General features: G+C 41.0%; 2 protein-coding genes across 3 annotated transcripts; one reads left to right on the forward strand and one right to left on the reverse strand.

Annotated features, from left to right (window-relative positions):
* Nucleotides 1-47: 47 nt before the first annotated feature.
* LOC115043237 (keratin, type I cytoskeletal 18-like) lies at nucleotides 48-3873 on the reverse strand. 2 transcript variants are annotated; one of them, XR_003840727.1, is made up of 7 exons: nucleotides 3330-3873; nucleotides 1903-1985; nucleotides 1468-1624; nucleotides 1191-1355; nucleotides 985-1110; nucleotides 507-793; nucleotides 48-360 (listed from the first exon to the last, which is right to left on the reverse strand). XR_003840727.1 is itself a non-coding variant. In XM_029501517.1 (7 exons), exons 1-7 carry the CDS (start codon nucleotides 3780-3782, stop codon nucleotides 321-323), a joined length of 1245 nt encoding a protein of 414 aa, XP_029357377.1. In that variant the 5' UTR covers nucleotides 3783-3873; the 3' UTR covers nucleotides 48-320. The 2 variants fall into 2 exon arrangements, 1 of the variants encoding a protein (XP_029357377.1); XM_029501517.1 differs by having other exon boundaries at nucleotides 573-793.
* A 4992-nt stretch (nucleotides 3874-8865) lies between these two features.
* Nucleotides 8866-13873, forward strand: LOC115043136 (keratin, type II cytoskeletal 8-like). The gene is made up of 9 exons (XM_029501326.1): nucleotides 8866-9431; nucleotides 10922-11130; nucleotides 11566-11626; nucleotides 11774-11869; nucleotides 12013-12177; nucleotides 12308-12433; nucleotides 12553-12773; nucleotides 12899-12939; nucleotides 13105-13873. Exons 1-9 carry the CDS (start codon nucleotides 8979-8981, stop codon nucleotides 13413-13415), a joined length of 1683 nt encoding a protein of 560 aa, XP_029357186.1. The 5' UTR covers nucleotides 8866-8978; the 3' UTR covers nucleotides 13416-13873.
* Nucleotides 13874-19742: the final 5869 nt, after the last annotated feature.

A 19742-nucleotide genomic window follows, 5' to 3' on the forward strand; every position in this document is an offset into this window, starting at 1 on the left:
GCAAGAAGACATTCTTATTTTATGTAACAATGCACAAGAGTCATGACTTTGGTTTGACAAGCAGTTTTATTCCTTTTTAATTTGCTGGCAGTCGAGGCAGTGGGCGCTTCTGAAACAACCCACAGTTTCACAGTGTGGTAGAAGAATGCCTTTATTCAGAAATTCTCAAATCATTTATGGGTTTGCATAGTACTGCATGTGGTTTTGGTGCAAAAATATCTCATTGATTGGAGTGAACAGGACATTTTTGTTTCCAAAGTTGGTAGTTGTGAGTTACTTTGCTCTCATCGTTGGGATGTTCCCAGATCCTTTGTTCCAAATTAGAGTGTGCCTGCCAGGTCATCTAGTGCATCCTGGAGCCTGGAAAAAACACATATAAGGGCATTTTAGCTCATAAAATATTCATGTTAAATTAATCATAGTAATACTTGAACAATTGTAAGTAACGTTTCATATTATACTGTAGTTATACTTGACTACACAAAACAAGTAACTTATGTATTCACCTCCACCACCATCATCACCTTGCCCCGACCTGTTTTTTTTCTCCTGCACCACTTTATAACTCTTACTTGAAGTCTCCACCATCCAAGAGAGTCTTGTAAGTGGCAATCTCTGCCTCCAGTTTCATCTTCATGTTTAGCAGTGCCTCATACTCGTGGGTCTGCTGCTGGATGTTTGCACGCAAGTTGGACAACTCCTCCTCTAGACGAATAATAACATTGTTGTACTTCTCCATTTCCATGTTGTTTCGTAGCTCTGTGTTGTGCAGTGTATCTTCTAGGGAGGCTTTCTGTAAAAGGATTCAAAAGAAGGAATGAGGGAGAAGGCTAATTTGGGAGCAACATGGGAAAGTTCCAACCTTTTATTTGGAAAATATTTTCTTCCACACAAAAAATTATAAAATATGTCTGAGTATTGTTTATATAATGGTCAGGGTATTTTAAAAAAAGATACATGATGTGAGGATAGTCCCATGCTTACTAAGCTCTGTTGTGATGCAAGTTCAATTTCCAGCGTCTGTATCTGTCTGGATAAGTCACTGCTCTCCATTTGGGCTGTCTGGAGAGCTTCTGTGTTCTGTGATACCTGCACCTGCACATCTGCAATCTGAGAAAGGAAACAGATGTGTGTCAACAACCAAGATAATTCACAATTTCTTGGCAAATGCCCTACTAGCACTGCATTACCTGATTTTCGTGCCATCTTTTGAGGTCCTCAGCATTTTTCACTGCAATCTTCTCATAGTTGGACCTCACATCCTGCATGATCTGGGCCAGGTCCTGACCTTTAGGGGCATCCACGTCCACTTGCACACCAGACTGGGAGATCTGACTCCTCAGCTCCATCACCTCCTAAAGAGCGAGAGAGAGAGAAATTAGGAAAAATATTTACAGACTTCAGTTTTTGCTCATTCATCCATGATACAAAATAATAGTCAAGTGTGAAGACATAGTGTTAACTTACATTCTCATGGTTTTTCTTCAGGAAGGCGAGCTCCTCCCTAACGGCTTCGATCTCGCTCTCGATGTTCATCCTGCTCATGTTGGTGTCATCGATGACTTTCTTCAGGCCAGCAATGTCAGCCTCCACTGACTGACGGATTGCCATCTCATTGTCAAACCTGTCGGAGTGAGCAGACACAAACTGTCTTAGAGACATGGCCAACTCATGCTCATACTCTGTTCCATAGTTAAGTTACAAAATGGGAAACCAAATGAAGCTACAGTCTTGGTACAGCAGAAATCTTATTCTATCACAAATTAGAGATATAATATGAACTGTCCAATCACTGTATGGACTTATGACAACAAAACATAGTTGTGCTGTGTTTGGATGTTTGTCATGCATATTGCTGAAAAAATGCCAAAATTACACTGAGACAAATATAAAACAACCTACTTCACTTTGAAGTCATCAGCAGCAAGACGGGCATTGTCAATTTGGAGCACAAAACGAGCGTTATCCAGCATCTTATCGAAGATCTAGGCAGAAAAAGCAAAATTAATGATCAGTGTGTGTGAAAACAAAATAACAAACCAAAGTTTTCTCTTCTAGCAAAATTGTACCGGTTAGAAAGAACAGCAGTGGCGAACCAGAAGCCTTGCAAAACTTGAGGGTCTGCTCAAGCCATTATGTGATCTGGGATAACAGTGTTTCACACAGCTACAGATTTAAACATATGATTTAAATCAGTATTTTGGTTATGTAGCAATATTGAATCCAGATCCAGATTGCACAAGGGCCACAACAAGATTGAATCCACAGCAACGTTCAGCCAAAAAAGAGGAACAACAAACTGAAGAACAGGAAGAGATGATGTTCCTGTGCCATAACTGAATCTGGTTTGTTTTAACATTGTGGAAAAATGGGTTTCCTGTCTGACATACTGAGAATTTTTCTTCTCTCTGATTTTCATGCAGCTGCACGGTTTCCATCTGTCTGTCTTTCCTTTGTATATACCCCCGTATATGTTTATGTGTGCAGCAATTGCAAAATTCTTTCTGCATGAGTGTGTTTTATAGCTGTAGTTATGTGCCCACGGTCTGCTGACTCAGAGGAAAGGGAATATACATGTCCCTTTATGTGCTGAATAAAACAAAGGGGCACCATCACTGTATGATTATGTGGCGTTGAAGAAGAAAAGAGAAGAATGTGACATTCGACTCTGCTGGCTGGAGAGGACTGTTATACAATCAGTGCACTCACAAATGCATTTATGTGAATTGGCACATGCACACACACACACACACATTCCAGCTGGCAGACCGAGATTACTTGTGTGTGTGTCATTACCACACATCTGTTTCACATTGAGGCCCCTCTATACTAGAGGGGGCTAACTGAATTGCGTTTTACAAGTAAGAGCATTTGGAAAGGCTTTTGTCTGCTGAAGGCTGTGTGAGAGCTCAGCGATACCCTCGTGGTGGTGATTCATCACAGGAAGTTCTGGCCAGCTTGTGGCATGAATTAGTTTTATGGGGGGAGGGGGAGAGCTTAGCAACCACACCCTTCATTGTCCTGCAAGACATTTGATAACCTTTAAAAGCAATACTGCCAGTCTCAGTGTATACTTTTCAGTGACAATGAGTTTTCAACTGTAGGCATTACATTAATCATGAAATGACTGATACAAATTTGTCTGTGATGATGAGCACTAAGAAATGTTCTCTTTCATCCTCATATACCCTCTCCATCAAGCCTTTTCTAAGCAATTGAACACTCTACTTCCTAACTTTCTCCACTGTTACTGCATCAATTTCTGCCAATAGCAACCACTTAATTCCAGCCTGTTCATTTCAATGATCAATACATATTTTCATGCTCACCTGTTTGCGCAGGTCTTCAATGATGGGCTCATACTTGTTGTAGTCTCTCATTTCTGGTCCACCCTTCTCCAGGGCATCCCTGATCTTCATCTCCAGTTCCCTGTTGGCCTGTTCCAGGGTCCTCACTGTATCAAGGTAGTTGGCCAGGCGATCGTTGAGATTTTGCATGGCTCCCTTCTCATTGCCCATGATCCCAGTACTGGCACCACCACCAGCTGCCATGGATGCACTAGCACCACTGAAGCCTCCAGCCATTCCACTGCTCAGCTTGAAAGCAGTTGAAGAGGAGGTTATTGGGGCACTAGAACGCAGGGAAGATGAGGAGACAGAGGAGATGCGAGCACCTTGTCCACCAGCACCACCGTAAATGCTGGCAGCTCGCCACTGGGGTGCAGAACGGGTCATGGAGATGTGGGTAGAGGGCATCTGCTGGACAGATCTTCTGTAGCTCATTTTGAAGATGGTCAAACACGTCAGAGAATGAATTGAAAAATGGGACGTGGAAGCTCACTGCTGGCCGGCAAAGAAAGTGACGCTGGCAGTGGGAAGTACGGAACTTTATACTCCTGCTTCTCTCTCAATCACAGCTGCATTCAGTTCAGACCCTGCCCCCTTCAACATCGCTCAAGTCTTTCTGTCCTCTTCCCCCTCCCTTCTCTCTTATGCTCAAATGTACTCCCACATGTTCCCTTTTCTAACATACAGTGTGTTTTCTGTCTCCATGGAAAGGTATGGCACGCATTTGGGTAAACAGAGTGAATCAGTTCAAGCAAATGAACTACGGAAATAACAAGAACTGCAATTCACAACAAATGAAAAAAAGCAGCAGGCATGCTGTCCAAAATTAAGTACATGCTTCAACAAAAAGGGAATCTGGAAAAAGGTTAAAGCAAAAAGTAACAGTAAAAGTAAAATATTCTTCACAAAATTAGGTTTATTTTACAAGAATGCATTATTTTGTAAGAATGCAACCAAATTCCTTTGGTTTGCCCTTAAACAGCATAATGCCTACCATTTGCTGCATAGTTTATGGTCAGCCCGGCTCCAAAATAAATAGATTTGTCCAACCTTCCTATCTGAACTGAACTGATACAGCAGCTACGGCACAGTTGCTTTTAGCCATATAAGTAAGTCATGTTTTATATTTTAAAGTGCAAAATTATTTAGAAAAACACTATCTGTAAGCACGGAAACTAAGCTTTTTATGAAAGGATTTGGAATCAAATTTCACCACAGTCAATAGGGTGTACTAACAGTTAAACCTGCTGTTTTAAAAGAAACACCCTGCCTTCAGATGAAGTTTAGATGGCTAGCTGATACGGAAGACAGAACACAAGACAGACAGAATACAATTGAAAGGAAAGATAAGCTGTCCTCATTCACCAACTGAATCTGACCACCTTTTAAGGATTGTCAATGATATCTTTGAAGTTTTAGCGATCTGATATGAGCAGCACATTAGCAGAGCTAATCTCCCTATTAAAAATTTCTGTTTTTGACATGAAGCCTTTGTGAACCAGCACAACATAATCAGGAGTAATTACTTATTTCTTCTGTTTGGTAATTAGCCAACTGTTCGACGATTACACAAACTGAATGAGACACATGAAAAAAAAAAAGAAAGAAGAAGTTTTCTTCGGTAGCGATGTACATTATTCTGAAAAGACCCTGAGGCATTTTAACTGAGGCTGAGGTTGTGGTCAGAAAGGATTTTCACACAATAGAATCTGGCTCTTTTCTCTCCTGAGCTTGCTTTGCTGTCACGGTTGACCGAGTTTCACTTTTTCTCACTATTCACACCAGCCCCTCATGCATTTCTTACAGTTTCTTTACAGATCTTTACAGAATTGGTTTCATTCTACTCAGTAAAAAGGTAAACAGCATCTAGAAGTCTGCAAAAAAAAGCAAAGAGAAGAGTTAAGGAAATATCAAAAATTCTGGTCACACTAAGAGGAACAGCGAATTAAATCAGCTTGAGTCATATCTCATGACTGTTTCTCCACCATCTTGTTTTAATGTGTGTTGGCAACACATGTCCAAAAATAACAAAATTTACAAATAGAACCTAGAAATAAACTTCATTAGCACATGTTGCATATTCAATATAATCTCTTTTAAATGAGATTTTTAAAATACCTCCTCCACTCATTTTCTTTTTCATGAATGAAAACTCTTCTGGATCTGAATTACACACCTTTCCCTCGGATAGGACAGAGAAGAGAGGAGGAGAAGCTGGAATCTCTGACTCATAGGAACGCATGGCAGAAATCTGGAAACTAATAATGGACTTTATGTGCTCCAAAAATCTTGGATTTCTGTCAGTGTTTGTCTGTGCCCAGCCTGTCATGGCCTTGACTGAACTTCACTTCCCTCCCCTGTTCTCTTTAGTTCCTTTTCATTTCCCTGCATGCTCTCATGCATTCATACACAAAGCCAAAAATATCTGTTTGTGTAGAGGCATATTTGTGTTTATGCATATGACTGTGCACATCCTGATGGATACAAGAGGGAGCGTGACTGTGATGCACTCATTGACACAAATTTCTTCGATCCTTCGTTCCTCTTTCGATCACTCTTCCACACATTGACCCAGCTAAGATCTTTTAAAGTCTCCCAGTGAGGGTGTTGGCTTATATTTTATGTGACACTATGTGACAGCTTTATGGCGAGGACAGTCGGCAAAGTGCATAGGCGACTCATCAGAGGTTAGTGAAATGTGTCGACTAAGAGATATTTTCTCTGTGGGATGTCATGTCCATTTTCAGCACAACAACATTTCACAGGAAGCTATAAAAGGAGCAGTGGTTGAACTAATAAAGTGAAGATAAAATGATTAAATGAAGGAGGTTGAGCAGATCTTATTTTAACCGTTCAGTCCTCCAGTCACAATAGATTTTTATTATATCTCTGTATGGTAAATATGTCAAACTGATCTCTTTTACAATATTTAAATTACATGGAAGTGCCAAAGGAAAAGCCATAGGAAGAGGAATATAATCGAATTTCCCCTAAAGTCATGCTGCTCATGACTAAAAACCCCTCGTGTGACTCAAGTGGGTGTAAATGAGACTGAATTTATTATACCACTCCCCCGTCTTCCTGTGCAGTGTCCATCCACTACCAGCATCCAGTCACCAGAGGGTGCCTGTCACAAAGCAAAAAAACCTTGCAGGCAGTGGGAGGAAGCCTACTGAAGTCTAGTGGCCACTCCTTTGACTTTTCAATGTATCTCCATGTCTAAATTGAATGCATCTGCACTCAAAGCACACTGAGAAAAACCATCTATGCTCCATGTCTTGGTCTTGGGTGGGATAGGTTGGTTGAGAAGGAACTGGAACAGACATCATGGCGACCTGCAGGAATAGACTTTAACAACGTCACAGCCGATGCTGAAACTAACCATTTCTGAAACAATAGCCTGTGCTTACAGATAAGCTGCTGAGCCTTTCATATTGTGCTGTCAAGTTTGAGTCATGTTGTTGCCAATAACGTCAGCTGAATTTTTATATTGCCTAAACAGATCATAAAGCACTATAATCATCAACGTTTGTATAAACATTATTTAAACATGCAAGCCAATTGATGAACTCAATCTTTAGTAGAAACTTCAGTGGACTACATTTTAATGTTTCGAGACACTACTTTAGAATCATATGTCCCACCCTGTCCTCAATGAATGTCTCAGTATTCCAGAGATAGTGAAAGAGGTTTGTTTCTTATCTTTGCTAATTGTCTTCTCATATCCCCCACCAGTTCATCTTTTCTCCACCCCTGCTCTCCGACTTTAGCATGTATGTGTCTCTCTTGGCACATTCCTGACGTGATGTGTCATATAGCAGCTTCATACAAAACAAAACATCATTGGCCTCCTAAAGGAGCTGAGTTCAGAGGGTTAGCTTAGTCAATTCTGCTCTTACTGTCTTCACACACAAAGAACGATGAAACAGCATAAAGAATTCTTAATCCTAAGCTTAAACCATGAAAACATAAAATAAACGAAGTTGTGTTCATCAGTTATGATGATAAATTTGCTAGAGAGGCTGAGTTAACAACAAAAACTGGCTGATTTATACTTATATGGTTGCCTCCAAGTTTAGCATAGCAGGCCCATTGTGAGGAGTCACGTCACTGTTCCAGGCAAGCCAAGTGAAACACTTTTGCATTTTTTTTTTTTTTTTGGTGCTAAACCTGAAAGTCTCAATTTGTTAAGATGTACTTTCCACATCGCACACACCCCTCTCTCTGTCTAATCCCATTTAGTTTCTGTGCCTTGGGATTTGCTTCTTTTCATTAGTTGGTAAACACATGAAGTTCTTTTTTTCCAGAAATATATAAAATGGGGAAAACAAAGGATTAGGGGTGTGGTGTTGGTGGGAGTAAGGAGGGGGTTATCCTGGTACAAATTAGGTATCAAGCTAAACTGCTTAGAAAAGATCGTGAGTCATAAAATCTGAATCTGCCCAGCAACAAAAGAATCCTGCTTTCAACAAATTCAGACGGTCATTGAGGTACATGTTTTAAATTATTATTAAATCTTTATATATATATGTATCTATCTTTTACAGTCTCTGAACTTATAAACAGTGTTTTATGGGTATTTATCAGTCCACTACTTCGATGGGTGGAAAAAGCAGTTAAAATCCAAGGTGGGGTCCTATAAAATAAAAAGACAAACTCTGTTTGCTCTCCACTTGGCTGATATGGAAGGAATGTTCATCAATAACTGCTTGTGTGTGTGTGTGTGTGTGTGTGTGTGTGTGTGTGTGTGTGTGTGTGTGTGTGTGTGTGTGTGTGTGTGTGTGTGTGTGTGTGTGTGTGTGTGTGTGCATTGGCCATAGTAGCAACATCCAGCAATTTGTAACTTCTACCTGTTCTACCCTTAAATGTCTGATAAGCTCGATCAGCTTTCTATAACATTTGTCATAACGTGTTCGATATCATGATTTGTTGCAACATTTCTAAAAAAAAAAAAACAAAAAAGCCAACACAATTATGACAGATACAGTGGCTGGCCACAAACACGTAAAGTCCATCACACTGGGAAACCACAATTTACTTTGCAATATGTCACTTCTATGATAATTGTTGTAAAGGAGAAGCCAATGTGATAAAATGATCTACTTATTCATTATATCCAATGTTTGACTTCATGTTCTGGTGGTGTGAATGCATGTCTGTTTGTTTACACAGAATTCAACAATGGAGACTTTGTTGCAGTGTATTTTTATGGTTTGGAGGATAGAGCATTGTGATTGAAAGCAATTTAATGATTCAAATGTGGAAAGTGACATTTCAAAAGGGGGGCAAAACTCTAAACAGTTTTCCAGAGTTTCTGCAGTAGTTTTATTGAAACTGGCACATGGGCTATTATGTAATTCTTGTTCTCTCTCCAACACACTTTGTGTATTGTAAATGTGTAACATGATGCGATTTTCTTGCCTGACATTCCCTCATCTCTCCCCCTCTCCTTGTCTCCCCCCTCATCCTTCACTCCTCTGCTGAGGAGACCAGCCAATCACACCTCAGCAGGGTCCCTCCCCTGCTCTGATAAATAGCAACAAGGACCAGGGAGGGTCCTATCTGCCTGACTCTCCTTCCCTCAGCAGAGTGTCTCCTGTCACACCACCTCAGTGATACAGACCTGTGACCATGTCTGTTAGAGCCGTGAAGACCACCACCTACTCCACTGTGTCATCCTCCAGGTGCCCACCCCAGGCCTTCAGCAGTCGCTCCTTCTCTGGCTATGGAGGCCAAGGTGTGGGCGGTGCCAGGCAGAGCTACGCTGTCCGCAGCTCCTATGGGGGAGTTGGCAGCACCGGTGCTGCTGTGGGTGCTGGGGGGTTTAAGGTGGTTGGTGGGTATGTTGCTGGGGGATCTGGACAAAGGGCAGGTGGAGTAGAGTTTGGCTATGTAGGCTTTGGTGGAGGTGTAGGAGGTGGCATGGCCAATGAAGCAGTGGCCCCCATCACTGCTGTGACTGTGAACAAGAGCCTGCTGGCCCCCCTGAACCTTGAGATCGACCCCACCATCCAGGCAATCCGCACCGAGGAGAAGGAGCAGATCAAGACCCTGAACAACCGTTTTGCCTCCTTCATTGATAAGGTCAGTCAGCTGGAGGTTGTTTTGAGATATTAAAAGTACAAGTCGTTGTGCCAGTAGGAAAATTGCTGTCATGATATTATGGCAAGAGGGAGAAAACTCTGTCAATAACAGTAAACAGCAAGTAATGTTTGTTGGCTGGTGGGATAAATCCAGTAAAGCCCACCCAAAATATGAAATCACCAAGAAGCCTCAGAGGAAATGAACGAATTGCAAGCCAAGGAAATTCAAAGTGAAAGGTTTCATAGTGGAGATTATTCTACCTGTACAAACTGTGTAGAAAACAATATGCTATCTGCTAAAATCCAGGCTCAGTAATTCTGTGAAGGATACTGGCTGTTTTGGGTGATGGCTTTGCTTCTTCAAACACTGAGATCATAGATCTCAGATAACAGGATCAGCATGGATACAGAGTGCATACACGAGTGAGTTGTGGAGCTGAAGAATTTACCCTGAAGGGGTGCATCCCATCGAGAGCAATACCCCGCGAAAAAAGCACTTCTGAAAGTGGACGAATAAAAGGTGTATTCCTGCACTCTAACAGTCATTTCATAGAGCTATTCTTTAAACTCAAGTTTTGAAAAATGGCATCTCATTTGCCTTTAAAAAACAAAAGAAAAACAAAAGAAAAAAAAACAACAACCCCAAAACGATTTCTTCAGAGTAGTTGTGTCTCGCAGTAATTACCAAATAAAAAAGTAACAGAAAGAGCCATGGCATCAATCAACAGGAAGGGGCTTGCACTGTTCTCTGCCTGAGATTGATCGGATTCTTACGTTATCCGTCACTGTAACTCACAGATGTACTCCGTTGTTTAAAGGGACACCAGGGAAAATGATGGGTCATAGTTAACCTGTTAATAAATCACACTGAGGCAGATTCTTCAATTTGCAAAACAAAGCACTCTATGTCACACACACACACACACACACACACGCACACACACACACAGGGAGCTGTGTGTCTGTCGTCATGTTTGCTGAGTGGTAGCGGGACCCTACCCAGGGTCAGGGTGATGAATGGAGAAGTTGTAAAGGGGCGAATTGTGTCACAATTGGGAAACAGTGTCACTTTGTGTTGAAACGTGGCAGTATGGATTAGAATTGAGCATCCAGTAACTGATGTGACATTTAGAGGTTGCTGCGGAGGACAATGTTCAGGTCACTCATTTTTCTCTTGGTTGATGTTCCAGTCTTTCTTTGTCCACATCCATCAACGCACAAAGTGAAGCCACTCATGCTTTCTGAATGATTCCCACCCTCTGTTTACATGCAGGCTCACTCAGTCAACCTGTCATATGTGCCACCGACCATCTCCTATCCGCCTGATGCAGCTATGTGTTTTGTTTCACCATTTATCAGGCATCCCAAATTTTATCCCTCAGACTCCTATATTCATTCTACAAATTTGACACTTGCAGCCACCTGGCTATCTAAAAATGAAGTAAATGAGTTCCCCCCTTTATGTAGTGATCATTTATTTTCTCACTACAGGTTCGCTTCCTAGAACAGCAGAACAAAATGCTCGAGACGAAGTGGAAACTCCTGCAGGAACAGACCACATCCCACTCCAACATAGATACCATGTTTGAAGCCTACATTGCCAACCTGCGCAAGCAGCTCGACAACTTGGGTCACGAAAAAGTCAAACTAGAATCTGACCTGCATCACATGGCGGGCCTTGTTGAAGACTTCAAAACCAAGTGAGTTTTCAACTTTGACCTGAGATGCCTGTTAGTCGTTCATTTTTTCAGAACAAGTGTTGTCTGAGCTAATTTTTAATAGTGAGGAGGTCGTTGTGTGTGCAGTGTTGGTCCATTGTACAGTACTAATACAAATCCCAATGATTTGTCTGGAAATGTGATGAAGTTACACGCTCAGCGGGATGTTTTTCCGTGTAAAAGCTAACACATAAGTGCTCTCTGGTGGACAAACTATGACACTGTTTCTGAATGAGCACAGTCCCAGTTTAGCTTTCTGTTCTGCAATTTAATAGTCGAAACATACACATCACATGTTTTGTTAATCTGTTTTATCAAAGTAGTTGATCATTGTAATAATATTTAGCATCATGGTCAGATGGAGTTCAAAAGACAGGCTTAAGGATTAAAACCAAATTTAAATGTTCTCTTTTCAAGATATGAAGATGAAATCAACAAACGGAATGAGTGTGAGAACAACTTTGTCCTCATTAAGAAGGTCAGTTTGGCTTTTCTCACATGTTGTTGATCATGAAACTATAATTAGCGTCTGTGCTCGATGAGCCAACAAACTGGCCTCATGTCCCTTGGGGTCAGGCCTATACGCAACAAACATTTTCTCACAGCGCTGCCTTTTGCGTTGCAGGACACAGATGCTGCCTATATGATGAAAGTGGAGCTGGAGGCCAAACTGGACGGACTCTCCGATGAGATTGAATTCTTGAGGCAGCTCTATGATGCCGTAATACTCAAAAACTTTATTTACACACAGAGTTGCCCACTTGCCAATGGTTCATTTTAGCTGTGCAGCGTGTTAAAAAAAAATTAATCCAAAAGTCATTTGTCCAGTTGTCAACTGTCAATGCCAATGTGTTTCCCACATAGGAAATCAGTGAGCTCCAGGCCCAGATCAAGGACACATCTGTTGTGGTGGAGATGGACAACAGCCGTAACCTTGACATGGACGCCATTGTTGCTGAAGTGCGTGCCCAGTACGAGGACATCGCCAACCGCAGCAGAGCAGAAGCTGAGTCATGGTACCAGACTAAGGTATGTTACTGCACCTAATGTGATGCTAAAACACACACCTGGATTGACACCAGACTTTCAAGATGACTTTGACCTAGACTGTCATATTGCCTGTTGATGTGTAAGCCTGACTTGACCCCGTCTATGACAGTATGAAGAGATGCAGCAGTGCGCAGGCAGATATGGGGATGACCTGAAGTCAACCAAGGCTGAGATAGCTGACATGAACCGAAGGATAATGAGGCTCCAGTCTGAAATTGATATGGTTAAAGCACAGGTGAGCTTTCAGAACACAAAGGCATATTTTATTGTTATAGATATTTTTCTGAATGCACTGCGGTGGGGCACGCATCAAGAGTTTGCTGTATTTACTTCACTTGTACTTCTCACTTTTAGAGAAACAGTTTGGAAACTCAGATTGCGGAGGCAGAGGAGCGTGGTGAGCTGGCAGTGAAGGATGCTAAACTCCGCGTCAAAGATCTGGAGGAGGCTCTCCAGAGAGCCAAGCAGGACATGGCCTTGCAAGTCCGCCAGTACCAGGAGCTGATGAACGTAAAGCTGGCCCTGGACATTGAGATCGCCACCTACAGGAAACTGCTAGAGGGAGAGGAGGACAGGTATGATGTTACCATGTGATGTGAAGTGACGAGAACTTGATCATTTACAATCATATTAGTCTGTATATCTAATGGTGTACTGTATCGAATGTTTATTTTTGTATTTTTCCCTTTTGTCTCTACAGGCTAGCAACTGGAATCAAGACCAATATATCCAAGCAGACCAGTAAGTCTGCGCTCTATCTCATTGCAAATATTATAAGTCAGTCATGCTGTGGTTGATATTTTCCACATGGCAGTATAAGCCCATGGAGAAAAGAGATGCTCGCCATCTTTTTGTGTCTATTTTACATGCAAATATGAACGCTGCCTTTTATTTCTGAATGTGCAGCTGTGAACTACGCCTACGGCCTGGAGAGCTCCCGCACTCCGGCCTACGTCAGCTGCTCTTTTGGTGGAGTCAAGGCAGGCAGCGGTTCAGTCACAGCCATCGAGGGTGCAACAGTGAAGAGCACCACAGTCACCAAGACAGAAACTGCGGTGGTCGACACCGAGGAGAAGAAGGAGGAGAAAGATGCGGAGGAGAAGAAGGATAAGAAGGAGGAGGAGCAGGTGGCAGTCGAGGAGCCAATTGCTGAGGAGAAGAAGGAGCGGGAGCAGGAGCAGGTGGAGGCTGAAGCTGAAGCTGTGGCCACAGAATAATAGTTTACAGATTCGTAATTGTTGGTCTTGGAACATATCGACTCTAGCTTACCAATCAGTTTGTTCGTGATTCATTCCCCAAGTGCCTTCACCAAATAATGGGTATGAGGTGGAAACACTCCCCGCTCTGTCAGAGAGCCTTAATGAAAAAGTGTTGATTGATCCTGACAACTCTGTGAGTCACTGCCACTGGTTCGGTGATCACTGCACCCCAGTTGTTTAGCCAGCAGGTGGTAGTGTTGTATGTGTGTTTCCATCTTGTCCTTGGACCAACATAATGTAATGATTGATGAATGAAAACAGACAAAGCCAAACACTCTGTGATGCAGCTAAACATTACAATGTAAAGGACTCACAATAGTCCTTGCGACTTGTACTTAGAATAACCTTTTGTTTTCAGCTTGCTACAAATGTCAACACCTGCAAACCTGTTTTCTCAACAATAAAGCGTCCTCAAACAGTAATTCATGCGTTGCATTGTTTTGTGAGGTGTTGAACTCTGATTTTCCATAGACATTCACTTCTCTCAAGTGAAAAACTTTACAATTCAATGATGTTTTACATTTCATTGGGAAAGTTCACAATAATACTTTATGTCTAGTGAAAAATACTAAAGAAAATGTTTTGGAATAAAATGGGAGACAACAGCAACACATCTCTAATCTGCTTCAAGGGATTTGCAAAACTCTATTATGTCAACACCCAGATACACAGAAAAAAGGTGTGCCTGTAGATGCACACAGCAGAGAAAACTTGCAATGTGTGAAGTGATGGTCCACTCAGTCAACCTTATTTCTGGAACACCCCACAAGTCTCAGCCTGCCTTAGTCCAGTTACGCTGCTCCAGGAGTTTCTCTTAAATAACAATTCAGGCTCATGCATTCCATTGGGAAATGTCATATATCCAAAACCTTGAGTCACAGCATTTATTCAAAGGTCACACACAAAAATCACAAGCAAACTCATCCAAAATATAATCAAAATCAAAAGTGACAGGAACTGTAGCAAGAAGCAACACACATAAAAAAGCTGAATGTGTGACTCAGTGGCAAAAAGGTATTTTTCTCTTCCAGTAAATAGTGGCTTAAGAAGCTTTTCCCACCCCAGAGGAACAGGTCTGAACTTGAATTATGGGTGGTGGTGCCACACCCAAGGCTATACACAAGCTCTCATGAAGACAAAGACAGATAACTGTACAGGCCCCACAATCCCACCCAGTGTTCAATGTTGTGGACTGATCTGGGGCTAATGACATCCAAACCAGAGAAGATCTTCTAAAAAATCGGATTGCTTGATGATGAAATGTAATATTCAACTGAACAGCATACAGTCAGACCACAAATACTTTGATGGTAATGTTTGTCACGGGTGAACTGAAATGACAATGGCAACCCAAACTATAGCTTTTGTGCGCACTATACTATCTGTCAGACTGCAGCTAGAACACAGTTAACTTAGCTTAGCCGAAAGGCGGAAACAGGTGCTGTCTCGTCAAGTGAGGTACTTATCTACAGTCAGTGTGTCACCTGCAGTATATTTGCATCATTGCGCTGCCAGTTGTGAAAAGGAGCAGTAGCTGCAAGCTCTCTTACTCTGAAGGTGAAGGATGTGCCACTGTGGACACAACAATCAGCAAGAACTAATAATATAAATCTCTTCATCAAACAACACAAACTATCATTTTAATCATTTATGACTCTGAGTTCCCTGACCTTTAGTTTAGATACATTTCAGAATCTGGTTGAAATGAAAGTTCAAATAAAACAAAACAAAGCCAACTCTGCAGTGTTACTTGTGAAATGAATGTGATTCTAATGTTTTAATGCTGTAGCGTCAATATTTTTGGTTTGTTTTGTCACCTATGGATGGCACATTTACACTGCGTCATGTTTTATAATCCTATGTCTGTAAAAATACTGAAACTAGCAGATTTATTCTCTTTAGATAAAGTCAAATTAGAAATGCTAATCGAAATATAAGGGTACCATAACATGCAACAGAAGCACGGGCGACTCAAGCAAAGCCTACTCTATAACTCTGGTTGTCATGACAATTCAGGATCCTTTCGTGTAAAAGGATACATTTGCACAGTCTTATTTAGACTGCAGCCTACTTCACTCTGTCAGCAGCTCACTGTCAGTCCAGACACTTTCATTTAATATAGCTTTCTTCAAGTGTGAAGCAGCAATTGGTGCCCACATAAATTTATTCTAGTTACGTTTTGGTAAGTTAAAAAAAAAACAAACAACATATTAATTGCAGTTGGCCCTGAAAAAATGTTAAAGCATTTTATTATGATCCAGAACAATAATTTATCAGATGGGCAGATGCTGCTACTCAGATTTACTGTGACACATTGGAGAGCTGTGCTGCCGGTTGTTGTTACAAGCTTAACATGCTCAAGGAAGTCTGATCTGACATGGGTCCAAATTGATGTGGTAAATGATGCTGCACCCTTGCTAAAGTATATCTATAAATAAAACTCTTCTTCGATTAACAAGAATCTGAATCAAAATGAAGTCACACACCCACAAAAAACACTTCCAAAGGAAAAAAAAAAATCCAGGTAATTACATGCACAAGATGGAGTGATGCCATGATGACAAGAGGCTCAGCTGCATTACTGTGATTGATGTAGAGCTCGCATATTCTCCCATTCCGTCTCCAGACCCAACATGAACAGCATGTCATGTACATGTAGTCACAGGAGCCATTTTCACCCTGATGTTAAGCAATCTGTACAGTATGCCTCTGTCTGATACAGTATGTCTGAATGCCGCAAGGCTGCCTGCAGTGTAAATATGTCCTCACCTCAGTGAGAAACAAAAATCAAATGGATGTGTTTCTCACTGTGCTGCAGGAAACCGCTTGCAGATAAATGTTGGATAATTTCACTGGTGAGGAAATGCAAGAGCACTAACCTTTCTTCCATACCAGTTATTATCATGGTAATGCCTTTTTAAGGTTTCATTGTAGTATCGAGGAGAGAGCCAACAACACCCCAGTGCAATGGTTGGATCACAGATACACCGAACAGGGACATGCTGAACACCTGTTTTGGCGTGGACTCAGCCTATGAGCTCATCAAAACGAAACTTTTCGTCTCGATGAGACACATTCGAATGTCTGACACAAACTTTGGCACAGTTTAACTTTTATTCTTGTGCTCAGGAAGAGACATTTATGGTGAGGTAAAGAATACATCACCCAGACTATATGCGCAAAGGAAATACTACAACTTTCTTTTAAGGCTCTGATGTGTTTCCAAGTTGACTACATGATTTAGTAGTGTAAACTGTCAGATTTAATTGGCCAACATAAAAATTACACCAGCGGCAGTAACATATTCATTTCAATCTTCCACGACGTGTTCATACATATCTCTACGTAAAACTTACAAGTCTGTCAAGTGTATTTACACTGTTTGTTTGACAAACAGGTCGGGATTCTTTGGCTGACTTTGAAGGAACAGGGGTCAGGTGGAAAGTTTCATTCAGCAGAAAGGAAATGTATCAAGCATTCTAAATAAGTGGTAGAGGTGTGCCCATTTACTTGTCATCAAAGCGAACATGTAACATCAAGTTGACAGCAGACAATCATTAAGAACAAATCCAATAAGCAATGCAGAAAAACTATCTATACAAAGTAGGCTGCAACTTCCAAAAATGCCTTTGCAAACCAAAAAACCAAAAACGCAAGTTGTCCATATGCATGTGTTGCCCCATAACTCACTGAGTGTGCATCCAAATTAACAAATTCAACAGGTTTTTCTGGTGAGGATTATCATCACAGGTGGCTGTTTGTCAGCAGAGATCAACAAATCTTTGTATGGATCTATCTGACAGGTTTAAGAGGAAAACCAACTGGAGCCATTTGATCATAATATTTGTCCGAGGTTAATCAGGGTTGTCACAAGTTCAGAGGTACATTGAAGGGGAAACTCAAACCTAAGGGGTCTTGGTGCAATTATAGTGGAATCTAAACAGACATAGTTCTGCTGACACCGGTTGTGTGCACTTGCTGTGAAAGATAATCCCCAGTTCCTAGCAGAGCTCTGCTTTTAATCCCTACATCATGCAACACTGTCTGAACTGGACAAGTTTATGCAGTCGAGAGCTGAGGGGAAATCCGAAGTCTAAAATATGTCGTAGAGAGCTTGAGAGTTGACTTCCACTCAGATTTGTCCCAACGAAAACCGTGTTTGTTTTGTTTTGATCATGCACTAGCATTTTGCAGCTCATCCACTTGTTCTTTCACGAGGGAAGTTTATTTATAGAGCACAATTCGTACCCAGGGTAATTCAAGGTGATTTACAAAAAATTACAAGAAGGAACATAAATCATTACGTAGAACATAACATAAATAGAACAGCCTGGATTTAAACATTGTCAGAGTTGAGGCCTGTCTCACATCTCCTGAAACACTGTTCCAGATTTTAGCAGCATAAAACTGGAACGCAGCCTCACCATGTTTATTCGTGTCTCTGGTGTCATGTCAGAGATGTACTTTGGTGCTAGACTATGAAGAGACTGCAGAGCTGTTTTAAACTCTATTCTCTGAGCGACAGGAAGCCAGTGCAGAGGCCTGAGCACTGGACTAATATGGTCGTATTAGTTATATTTAAGTGGACTACAACTTTCAAACTTTTTAACTTTATGTCATATCATATGTAAAGAGAATATTAGGAGTCTGTATATTTGTTATAAAGTAAAAGCTGAAATGCTGAATACACTATATATGTATATACATCACAACACACCAATTAGATATGTAATAAGATAGTTCTTAAAACTGGACCAGTCAGAAACCAAATTGCGCCAAAAACCAGATGCAGAGGCAGATAAAAGACCAAGTACAGTTTATTTCAAAAATGGTAAAAGCCTGCTGATTAATAAAAGAATTGGAAGTGCGTGGGGGGGTCCACACTAATTACCAAATGCTTTCTAGCTGCACCCCTTGAATGCACTCCAAACTGTGGGAAAAAACAAACATCAGACATTTAAATGGCTGTGGTCATGATACAGTGCTTTTAATTCAATTTCTTGACACACAGACACCGGTGTATGAATGTGTATGAGCCACTGAGCCACTGTAAATATTCATCAGCACTAATGAAGTACCTCATGTGTGTTGATCTGAAAGGGGAGCCCGTACTTTACGTATGTAAGGATTTTTATTACAAAAAAAGTAAAAGCACTGTTAACGCTTAATTTCTTTACCTGATGCAGCAAGAACAGTCATTCTTGCGGCGGTATCTGCAGAGCAATCACACAATGGCACTATGCCGAGGCATTTTTAAAAGTTTAAGTTGCAAATATGCATGGTATTCTCAAAGGCTTCCTACATGTTAATGCAGCAGTGCAACTCACTATCTGCTGCAACTTGCCTTCAAAATTCACCTCAGGCATCAGGCACATTACCATAAACTTGCTAACAAGCTGAAAACTTTAGGCCTTTAGGCAAATGTTCGGCCATGGCTCATTATGAAAAGAAATTATTCAGACAAACAGAGTTCAAACCTTTCTATCTTGTTTTTCAGGCCTTTACTGCTGCACCTCCATCAACCATACTAAACATGTCATAGGTGATTATCTCACTTGTCAGAGAAGCTTTTTCTTTTAACAAGCCATTCATCCGTCTTTTGCTCCTGACACCTATAGACAAATCATTCGGTCCCACAGGGTGTCACTTAATGATGAGAGTGAAAAGACACTTTTGGTTAAAACACTGCACTTAACAGCTGGACAAACCTGTCAGCTGGACCAGTTTGGTTCCACATGGGTAACTAAACTGGTCTCCTCTTAGGGCGGTGCAGTGGAAGGCATTCAACATCATGAAACAGTACCCGAGTTACAATCAAAATTTAACAACATGTCAGTCACAAATGCTTAGACCAACAGCCATTTTTTTCCTCATGATAACATTGTGGTGATGTTACGTAACTTTCTTTGTTCTGTTCTATGTTCTATGTAAAGACGTAAAGCTCTTTTTCACAAAAAAAAAAAAAACTATCAAGTAATCTAATACTGATACACATTTGTTTTTTTTTTTCTGAATTTCACTGATAATGCTTGATTGGTATGTTTTTTGCTGATGGTTAATGACTTAGTAAGAATTTCTGTACGAGGATCGTTAAAATTTTTTCTCAGATTTTTCAGTTTCAGTTTTGTCTCAAATGAAAACATGCCCAAAACAAAAGCCCTTAAAAAAGGCTGGTAAAAATGACAAATGGTGGCATTCAAAGAATTTGTTCTTACTTTGTTACAGTTGCTTATTATAATCGCTTTAAAAAGGACCTGACTCTTGGGCAGAGCTACATTGCTCAGC

This window comes from Echeneis naucrates, chromosome 5 (genome assembly GCF_900963305.1).
Source record: "Echeneis naucrates chromosome 5, fEcheNa1.1, whole genome shotgun sequence".
NCBI classification, from domain to species: domain Eukaryota; kingdom Metazoa; phylum Chordata; class Actinopteri; order Carangiformes; family Echeneidae; genus Echeneis; species Echeneis naucrates.